Source organism: Oncorhynchus mykiss, chromosome 8 (genome assembly GCF_057628025.1).
Source record: "Oncorhynchus mykiss isolate SJ-2025 chromosome 8, ASM5762802v1, whole genome shotgun sequence".
NCBI classification, from domain to species: Eukaryota; Metazoa; Chordata; class Actinopteri; order Salmoniformes; family Salmonidae; genus Oncorhynchus; species Oncorhynchus mykiss.
In genome coordinates, this window is record NC_143029.1 from 92523599 (window position 1) to 92534186 (window position 10588).

Genomic DNA, 10588 nt, shown 5'->3' on the forward strand with positions numbered 1-10588 from the left:
AACACCTTGGAGGGTAGGGTCTAACACCTTGGAGGGTAGGGTCTAACATAGGGTCTAACACCTTGGAGGGTAGGGTCTAACATAGGGTCTAACACCTTGGAGGGTAGGGTCTAACGCCTTGGAGGGTAGGGTCTAACATAGGGTCTAACACCTTGGAGGGTAGGGTCTAACATAGGGTCTAACACCTTGGAGGGTAGGGTCTAACACCTTGGAGGGTAGGGTCTAACACCTTGGAGGGTAGGGTCTAACATAGGGTCTAACACCTTGGAGGGTAGGGTCTAACACCTTGGAGGGTAGGGTCTAACACCTTGGAGGGTAGGGTCTAACATAGGGTCTAACACCTTGGAGGGTAGGTTCTAACATAGGGTCTAACATAGGGTCTAACACCTTGGAGGGTAGGGTCTAACACCTTGAAGGGTAGGGTCTAACGCCTTGGAGGGTAGGGTCTAACACCTTGGAGGGTAGGGTCTAACATAGGGTCTAACACCTTGGAGGGTAGGGTCTAACACCTTGGAGGGTAGGGTCTAACACCTTGGAGGGTAGGGTCTAACATAGGGTCTAACACCTTGGAGGGTAGGGTCTAACACCTTGGAGGGTAGGGTCTAACACCTTGGAGGGTAGGGTCTAACATAGGGTCTAACACCTCGGAGGGTAGGTTCTAACATAGGGTCTAACACCTTGGAGGTTAGGGTCTAACACCGTGGAGGGTAGGGTCTAACATAGGGTCTAACACCTTGGAGGGTAGGGTCTAACATAGGGTCTAACACCTTGGAGGGCAGGTTCTAACATAGGGTCTAACACCTTGGAGGTTAGGGTCTAACACCGTGGAGGGTAGGGTCTAACATAGGTAATCCCTCTTGTTTATTATCTAGCTGTTGGTGTGGTAACGTGGCCTGTCGGTCTGTCGTGGTGGTAATTGAAGCAGAGTGGAGTTGTGGTCAGAGTGCCTGTCGGTCTGTCGTGGTGGTAGTGCTGGTAATGGTGGTAGTGGAGGCAGAGTGGAGCTGTGAGGTGAAATGTGTTGAATGAGGCTGGGAGGCTTGGTTGCCATACCGGTGGTGTGTTGAATGAGGCTGGGAGGCTTGGTTGCCGTAGCGGTGGTGTGTTGAATGAGGCTGGGAGGCTTGGTTGCCGTAGCGGTGGTGTGTTGAATGAGGCTGGGAGGCTTGGTTGCCATAACGGTGGTGTGTTGAATGAGGCTGGGAGGCTGGGTTGCCGTAGCAGTGGTGTGTTGAATGAGACTGGGAGGCTTGGTTGCTGTAACGATGGTGTGTTGAATGAGGCTGGGAGGCTTGGTTGCCGTAGCGGTGGTGTGTTGAATGAGGCTGGGAGGCTTGGTTGCCGTAGCGGTGGTGTGTTGAATGAGTCTGGGAGGCTTGGTTGCCGTAGCGGTGGTGTGTTGAATGAGGCTGGGAGGCTTGGTTGCCGTAGCGGTGGTGTGTTGAATGAGACTGGGAGGCTTGGTTGCCGTAGCGGTGGTGTGTTGAATGAGGCTGGGAGGCTTGGTTGCCATAACGATGGTGTGTTGAATGAGGCTGGGAGGCTTGGTTGCCGTAGCGGTGGTGTGTTGAATGAGGCTGGGAGGCTTGGTTGTCGTAGCGGTGGTGTGTTGAATGAGTCTGGGAGGCTTGGTTGCCGTAGCGGTGGTGTGTTGAATGAGGCTGGGAGGCTTGGTTGCCGTAGCGGTGGTGTGTTGAATGAGACTGGGAGGCTTGGTTGCCGTAGCGGTGGTGTGTTGAATGAGGCTGGGAGGCTTGGTTGCCGTAGCGGTGGTGTGTTGAATGAGGCTGGGAGGCTTGGTTGCCGTAGCGGTGGTGTGTTGAATGAGACTGGGGGCTTGGTTGCCGTAGCGGTGGTGTGTTGAATGAGGCTGGGAGGCTTGGTTGCCGTAGCGGTGGTGTGTTGAATGAGACTGGGAGGCTTGGTTGCCGTAACGGTGGTGTGTTGAATGAGGCTGGGAGGCTTGGTTGCCGTAGCGGTGGTGTGTTGAATGAGGCTGGGAGGCTTGGTTGCCGTAGCGGTGGTGTGTTGAATGAGTCTGGGAGGCTTGGTTGCCGTAGCGGTGGTGTGTTGAATGAGGCTGGAAGGCTTGGTTGCCATAACGATGGTGTGTTGAATGAGGCTGGGAGGCTTGGTTGCCGTAGCGGTGGTGTGTTGAATGAGGCTGGGAGGCTTGGTTGCCGTAGCGGTGGTGTGTTGAATGAGACTGGGAGGCTTGGTTGCCGTAGCGGTGGTGTGTTGAATGAGGCTGGGAGGCTTGGTTGCCGTAGCGGTGGTGTGTTGAATGAGACTGGGAGGCTTGGTTGCCGTAGCGGTGGTGTGTTGAATGAGGCTGGGAGGCTTGGTTGCCGTAGCGGTGGTGTGTTGAATGAGGCTGGGAGGCTTGGTTGCCGTAGCGGTGGTGTGTTGAATGAGACTGGGGGCTTGGTTGCCGTAGCGGTGGTGTGTTGAATGAGGCTGGGAGGCTTGGTTGCCGTAACGGTGGTGTGTTGAATGAGGCTGGGAGGCTTGGTTGCCATAACGATGGTGTGTTGAATGAGGCTGGGAGGCTTGGTTGCCGTAGCGGTGGTGTGTTGAATGAGGCTGGGAGGCTTGGTTGCCGTAGCGGTGGTGTGTTGAATGAGACTGGGAGGCTTGGTTGCCGTAGCGGTGGTGTGTTGAATGAGGCTGGGAGGCTTGGTTGCTGTAACGATGGTGTGTTGAATGAGACTGGGAGGCTTGGTTGCCGTAGCGGTGGTGTGTTGAATGAGGCTGGGAGGCTTGGTTGCCGTAGCGGTGGTGTGTTGAATGAGACTGGGAGGCTTGGTTGCCATAACGGTGGTGTGTTGAATGAGGCTGGGAGGCTTGGTTGCCATAACGGTGGTGTGTTGAATGAGGCTGGGAGGCTTGGTTGCCGTAGCGGTGGTGTGTTTTTAAGCCGTGGGAACACGTCTAGATTGACCATAACATCACTGTGTCACATCTTCTTTCTTCTGTTATCCTCTTGGTTTACACACACACACACACACACACACACACACACACACACACACACAGGATTCAGGTGAAGGAGAGCCATCTTGTTTTTTCCTTCCGTCCTAACACACATTGAAACTCCTTGCGTTTGATAACTTTGTAAAATTTCTATATGTTTGTCTCTCTCCAGTGGAGGAGCTGATGGGTTTGACCTGACCACGGGGACATCGAGCCGACCGGCCACCGGCTTCGGCTTCAGACCAGACGAGCAGTTCTACGACTACACTTCTTCCAGATAAACCTTCCCCTTCACATAGTCTGACCAATCACCATCCACTATAAACACTGACCAATCCCCTTCACAAAGTCTGACCAATCACCATCCTCTATGAACACTGACCAATCCCCATCCACATTGTCTGACCAATCACCATCCACTACGAACACTGACCAATCCCCATCCACATCCACATAGTCTGACCAATCACCATCCACTATGAACACTGACCAACCCCCATCAACACTTAACACTGACCAACCCCCATTCACTATGAACACTGACCAATCCCCATCCACATAGTCTGACCAATCACCATCCACTATAAACACTGACCAATCCCCATCCACATAGTCTGACCAATCACCATCGACTATGAACACTGACCAATCCCCATCCACATAGTCTGACCAATCCCCATTAACACCATCCACATAGTCTGACCAATCACCATCCACATAGTCTGACCAATCACCATCCACATAGTCTGACCAACCCTCATCAACACTTAACACTGACCGACCCCCATCAATACTTAACACTGACCAACCCCCATTCACTATGAACACTGACCAATCCCCATTCACTATGAACACTGACCAATCCCCATTCACTATGAACACTGACCAATCCCCATTCACTATGAACACTGACCAATCCCCATTCACTATGAACACTGACCAACACCCATTCACTATGAACACTGACCAACACCCATTCACTATGAACACTGACCAACACCCATTCACTATGAACACTGACCAACCCCCATTCACTATGAACACTGACCAATCCCCATTCACTATGAACACTGACCAACCCCCATTCACTATGAACACTGACCAATCCCCATTCACTATGAACACTGACCAATCCCCATTCACTATGAACACTGACCAACCCCCATTCACTATGAACACTGACCAACACCCATTCACTATGAACACTGACCAATCCCCATTCACTATGAACACTGACCAATCCCCATTCACTATGAACACTGACCAACCCCCAACCCCCATTCACTATGAACACTGACCAACACCCATTCACTATGAACACTGACCAACCCCCATTCACTATGAACACTGACCAACCCCCATTCATTATGAACACTGACCAACCCCCATTCATTATGAATACTGACCAATACCCATTCACTATGAACACTGACCAACACCCATTCACTATGAACACTGACCAACCACCATTCACTATGAACACTGACCAACACCCATTCACTATGAACACTGACCAACCCCCATTCACTATGAACACTGACCAACCCCCATTCACTATGAACACTGACCAATCCCCATTCACTATGAACACTGACCAACCCCCAACCCCCATTCACTATGAACACTAGGTGTGCCTAACTAGTGTTAGTGATGTAGGGTGTGTCAGGACACAGATCAATGAGTTAGTGATGTAGGGTGTGTCAGGACACAGATCAGTGTGTTAGTGATGTAGGGCGTGTCAGGACACAGATCAGTGTGTTAGTGATGTAAGGCGTGTCAGGACACAGATCAGTGTGTTAGTGATGTAAGGCGTGTCAGGACACAGATCAGTGTGTTAGTGATGTAGGGCGTGTCAGGACACAGATCAGTGTGTTAGTGATGTAAGGCGTGTCAGGACACAGATCAGTGTGTTAGTGATGTAAGGCGTGTCAGGACACAGATCAGTGTGTTAGTGATGTAGGGCGTGTCAGGACACAGATCAGTGTGTTAGTGATGTAAGGCGTGTCAGGACACCGGTCAGTTTGTTAGTGATGTAAGGCGTGTCAGGACACCGGTCAGTGTGTTAGTGATGTAAGGCGTGTCAGGACACCGGTCAGTGTGTTAGTGACTATTGAAAACAATTCTGCAGTATCCATCATGATTTCCTGACTTTACGTATCTTCTGTGTGCTAATAATGCAAGCTGACAGCCATATAGATGTTTTGGGTTTTTTATACGCTCGATTTACTGAATTGTTTACTGAATGTATTATTGGAATGTTTTTATTGTTCAGGCAATGCTTTGGTAGGTGCAAATATCACGTTAGATGTTGCCTTTTTATTTCAACATGAAGTCGCACAGGGTTTAAATTATGTTTTGTAGACATTTACATGTTTATATTATCACACAAATCACACACACGTCTGCATGAATATGACTTAAAACTAAGGACCACTGAATCATGAATATAAAGATGGCCATCTAAATAGAAGGTCAGTGCAGGCTACTAAGGTAGGCTTGAAACCACGTGGATTTAGAATTAAAGGTACTACGCATGTGTGTGTTTTATTTTCGAATTGTAATTTCACAAAATGTCCATAATATATCTGCACCAATAGTGGAATGATAGTGTTTAACAGGATTACTTAACCGATAGTGTTGTGATTGGCTGTGATATACATTTTTTTTGTTTTTCTACCACCAGAGAGGGAATCTGTTGTAAAAAAAAAAAATGGGAAAGTTGTTTTGACTTTGTGGCTGTGTTATCTAGTAACATTCCACACAAGTAGGAATTTCCTGGTTGCAAATATTCAACACTGTTGGCTCAATTTCAATTTATGTGAGAAAATAAGTACTGAATAGTGTAGGGAATCATTGTACCATCTAAATCACTGTGAACTATCTTTACAATAACAAAAAACATTTTTTTTTGGAAGCTGGTGGATCAAAACCGAAAGTTAAAGGCTCAGGCGTCAGTCTCCATCATGTTACAGGGAAGTAGAATGCAGAGAAGGGGGAGATTTGTTTTGAATGCAACATAAAGCTGTTGCAGTTCCCCCACCTTCCACACGGGGGAGACATTCAGAATGTAGCACCTTTTTAAGTTCTTCTTCTTATATTTGCATGAACAGACAAACCACTCATGTTGTCAGCTTTGGCTCAAGGATCACGCTACTCTAGCTATATTTAACATAACCTCACATGCTCTTCAAGGCTACTGCTATTGTCTGCTTGAGTGCTGCATTTAATCACCATTAAGTACTCAATACACTGTAGAGTGCATACCTTGTGTAACTGCACGTAACAAAAAATAATAGTGCACTAGTTAACTATGTATAATGTGTATATATACTAATCTACTTCCCACTCCATACTGGCCTGGTATTGACTACACTATCTAGCTAAGTCCCTCTCCTTACTGGGGAGGGACTTAGCTGACTAGCTGGCTAGCTGAACTTGGCTAGTTTTAGTCCTCATTGCCAAACATCATATATACTGCACCCTCATTTTCTGTACCCTTAACCCTTTTTTAAAGCAACTATTTGTTGATTAAATCAGAATTGATTAATACCAGGAATGAACAAGTTCATTTACGTACAAAAATAATCATTATAAAGCAACTGTACAGAGTGCCAATGGCTACAATGAATGGTTAAATGACTTTCAGGCACGAAGGATTAACAGAGCTCCTCCTCGCCTTCTCTATAGCGCTAGTGGTGACCGAGTCCATGATTTTTCGAGTCGACTCCTGGTATCAGAGTCGTTGGAGTCGACTCTCTCTCGACAATGCTCTAAACCAGGGGTATTCAAATCTTACCATACGAAGTCTGGCGCCTGCTGGTTTTCTGTTCTTCCTGATAATTAATTGCGCCCACCTGGTGTCCCAGGTCTAAATCAGTCCCTGATTAAAAAACGCAATGGAACGGGCTTCGGGGTCCAGAGTTGCGTTTGAGGGCTCTAAATAATGCTGTGTAACTGACTGTCTAGAATTCGAACAATATTCTACATTCTAAAAGTTGGCCCAACAGTCTAAATATATGGCTTTGAGACCGAGACAGTGTTAACCAGGTGGTATTGCATTACTATATTGATGGTGGTAGACAGCGGCGGCAGTAGGTGGCGGCGGCAGTAGGCGGCGGCAGTAGGCGGCGGCAGTAGGCGGCAGCGGCAGTAGGTAGAGGCAGTAGGCGGCGGCAGTAGGTGGCGGCGGCAGTAGGTAGAGGCAGTAGGCGGCGGCGGCAGTAGGTAGAGGCAGTAGGTGGCGGCGGCAGTAGGCGGCAGCAGTAGGCGGCGGCGGCAGTAGGTAGAGGCAGTAGGCGGCGGCAGTAGGCGGCAGCAGTAGGCGGCGGCGGCAGTAGGTAGAGGCAGTAGGTGGCAGCGGCAGTAGGTAGAGGCAGTAGGCGGCGGCAGTAGGCGGCAGCAGTAGGCGGCGGCGGCAGTAGGTAGAGGCAGTAGGCGGCAGCGGCAGTAGGTAGAGGCAGTAGGCGGCGGCGGCAGTAGGTAGAGGCAGTAGGCGGCGGCAGGAGTAGGCAGCGGCAGTAGGCAGCGGCAGCAGTAGGCGGCAGGATACACTTTTTATAGCCACTTCCTGTTCTGTGGCACAATTCACCATTAATTACTTCTGTTGCTGGTTGACAATAGTGCTTTATTTGATATGTTGATATGTACAGTACTTTCTGTTAGAGGTTTCTTATTTTCTCAGTTTATATTAAATATGATTTTATATTAGAGCTTTTGTTTACTGTTTGTTTTATAATAGTCATGTTTATTATTTTCTTACTTGTATTTAAAGTATGTGTTACTTTATTGTGTTACTGAGGGCAGCACAGTAGTGTATTTGATGTGAGAACAGTGCCTGAAGCTCATAGGAACTACTGTAAACCACTGCTTTAGCATTCTCTACTGCTGTGAAGGACCTTATAAAACCATGAGGGATTTATTGGTGTGGACTGTGAACATTAGTGCAATTAAAATCACTGTTCAAATTGATTTCTGATTTCTGATTTTTCTTAATTAAAAAAATATGAACTATAAAGTATTTAATTTGAATATAATATTATGGCCATGCATAATTGATCAGGACAATTCCCTTTTATTGTGAACAAACATCAGTAGCACAAACAATTGAAAACACTGAAATTAATGTTAATGCTGGGGAGAGTTGAGCCACCCTTGTTCTAGGAAACTGTGAAGGAAGAAACCACATGGAAAAACTGGAAAGCTCAGGTGGGATTATCTGCCTGCCGACAGACAACACTTAGCGCCTCTGAACAGAGTGTCAAATCAAATCAAATGGTATTGTTTTAGTCACATGCGCCGAATACAACAGGTGTAGACCTCAGAGTGAAATGCTTGAAGTCCCTAACCAACAGTGTCGTAACAAAACATATATGGGCGGCAGCGTAGCCTAGTGGTTAGAGCGTTGGACTAGTAACCGGAAGGTTGCAAGTTCAAGGTACAAATCTGTCGTTCTGCCCCTGAACAAGGCAGTTAACCCACTGTTCCTAGGCCGTCATTGAAAATAAGAATTTGTTCTTAACTGACTTGCCTAGTAAAATAAAAACAAAAAAATAAATAAAAGTAACAAGTAGTTAATTTTAAAGAGCTGCAGTAAAATAACAATAGCGACACGATATACAGGGGGTACCGAGTCAATGCGTGGTTAGTTATGAGACTATATACAGGTACCGGTACCTAGTCAATGTGTGGGGACACTGGTTAGGCGAAGTAATTTAGGTAATATGTGTGTACATATTACCTAAATTACCTCGACTAACTGGTGTCTCCATACCATTCAACAGTTTAGGGTCACTTAGAAATTCCTTGTTATTGAAAGAAAAGCGCTTTTTTTTTTGTCCATTTAAAATAACATCAAATTAATCAGAAATACAGTTGTAAATGACTATTGTAGCTGGAAACGCCTGATTCGGCCCATTATCAGCAACCATCACTCCTGTGTTCCAATGGCACGTTGTGTTGGCTAATCCAAGTTTGTTATTTTAAAAAGGCAAATCGATCATTAGAAAACCCTTTTGCAATTATGATAGCACAGCTGAAAACTGTTGTTCTGATTTAAAAAAGCAATAAAACTGTCCTTCTTTAGACTAGTTGAGTATCCGGAGCATCAGCATTTGTTGGTTTGATTACAGGCCAGAAACTAATAACTTAAATCTGAAACTCGTCAGTCTATTCCTGTTCTCAGAAATGAAGGCTATTCCATGCGAGAAATTTCCAAGAAACTGAAGATCTTGTACAACACTGTGTACTACTCCCTTCACAGAACAGCGCAAACTGGCTCTAACCAGAATAGAAAGAGTGGGAGGCCCCGGTGCACAACTGAGCAAGATGACAAGTACATTAGAGTGTCTAGATTGAGAAACAGACGCCTCACAAGTCCTCAACTGGCAGCTTCATTAAATAGTACCCACAAAACACCCGTCTCAACGTCAACAGCAAAGAGGCAACTCCAGGACGCTGGCCTTCTAGGCAGAGTTGTGAAGAAAAAGCCATATCTCAGACTGGCCAATAAAAATAAAATATTTAGATGGGAAAAAGAACACAGACACTGGACAGAGGAACTGTGCCTAGAAGGCCAGCATCCCGGAGTCGCCTCTTCACTGTTGACGGTGAGACGTTGCACTCTGGTTTTGTGATGAAATGTGTATGCGGAGTTGAACTTATCCCGCCGCTGTGTGACTGTTGTCTTTATGTTGTCAAGGCCTTATTGTATATCACTGTGGCATTTAATGGGTTATAGAGCAAACAGCGTAATTATCACAACCTAGGTTGTGTTATGGATTTTTTTACTGGCTTGGCTTGGCTTACTCAGTGATTTTACACCACTGCTGCATATAAAGTGTTGGTCCCATGTTTCATGAACTGAAATAAAAGATTCCAGAAATGTTCCGTACGCACAAAAAGCTCAAATTGGGTGCAGAACTTTGTTTTACGTCCCTCTTAGTGAGCATTTCTCCTTTGCCAAGATAATCCATCCACCTGACAGGTGTGGCATATCAAGAAGCTGATTAAACAGCGTAAAAGGACATTCTAAAATGTGTACAGACGTCTCAAGTTTTGAGAGAGCGTGCAATTGGCATGCTGACAGCAGGAATGTCCACCAGAGCTGTTGCCAGAGAATTGAATGTTCATTTTTCTTCCCTAAGCCGCCTCCAGCGTCGTTTTAGAGAATTTGGCAGTACGTCCAACTGGCCTCACAATGTAACCACGCCAGCCCAGGACCTCCACTTCCTGCTTCTTCACTTGCGGGATCGTCTGAGACCAGCCACCCAGACAGCTGATGAAACTGAGGAGTAGGTTTGAGTGCAACCGAAGAATTTCTGCACAAACTGTCAGAAACCATCTCAGGAAAACGAATCTGCGTGCTCGTCGTCCTCACCAGGGTCTTGAACTGACTGCAGTTTGGCATCGTACCCGACCATCTTCGATGGCCACTGGCACGCTGGAGAAGTGTGCTCTTCACAGACGAATCCCTGTTTCAACTGTACTGGGCAGACAGCGTGTATGGTGTTGTGTGTGTGATCAGTTTGCTCATGTCAACGTTGTGAATAGAGTGCTCCATGGTGGCGGTGGGGTTATGGTATGGGCAGACATAAGCTACGAACTGAGAACACGGTTG

At 46.9% G+C, this 10588-nt stretch overlaps 1 protein-coding gene across 2 annotated transcripts in view; it reads left to right on the top strand.

Moving 5' to 3' along the window:
• LOC110515626 (kinesin-associated protein 3) overlaps positions 1–7941 on the top strand; it is a 54237-nt gene extending 46296 nt beyond the window's left edge. The window contains exon 20 of one of the 2 annotated variants that reach the window (XM_090183170.1): positions 3146–7941. In XM_090183170.1, the coding sequence (XP_090039296.1) occupies positions 3146–3254 (109 nt within the window). In that variant the 3' untranslated portion in view covers positions 3255–7941. The remainder of the gene's footprint in view (positions 1–3145) is intronic. The other variant, XM_090183171.1, reaches the window with a different exon arrangement.
• Positions 7942–10588: the final 2647 nt, after the last annotated feature.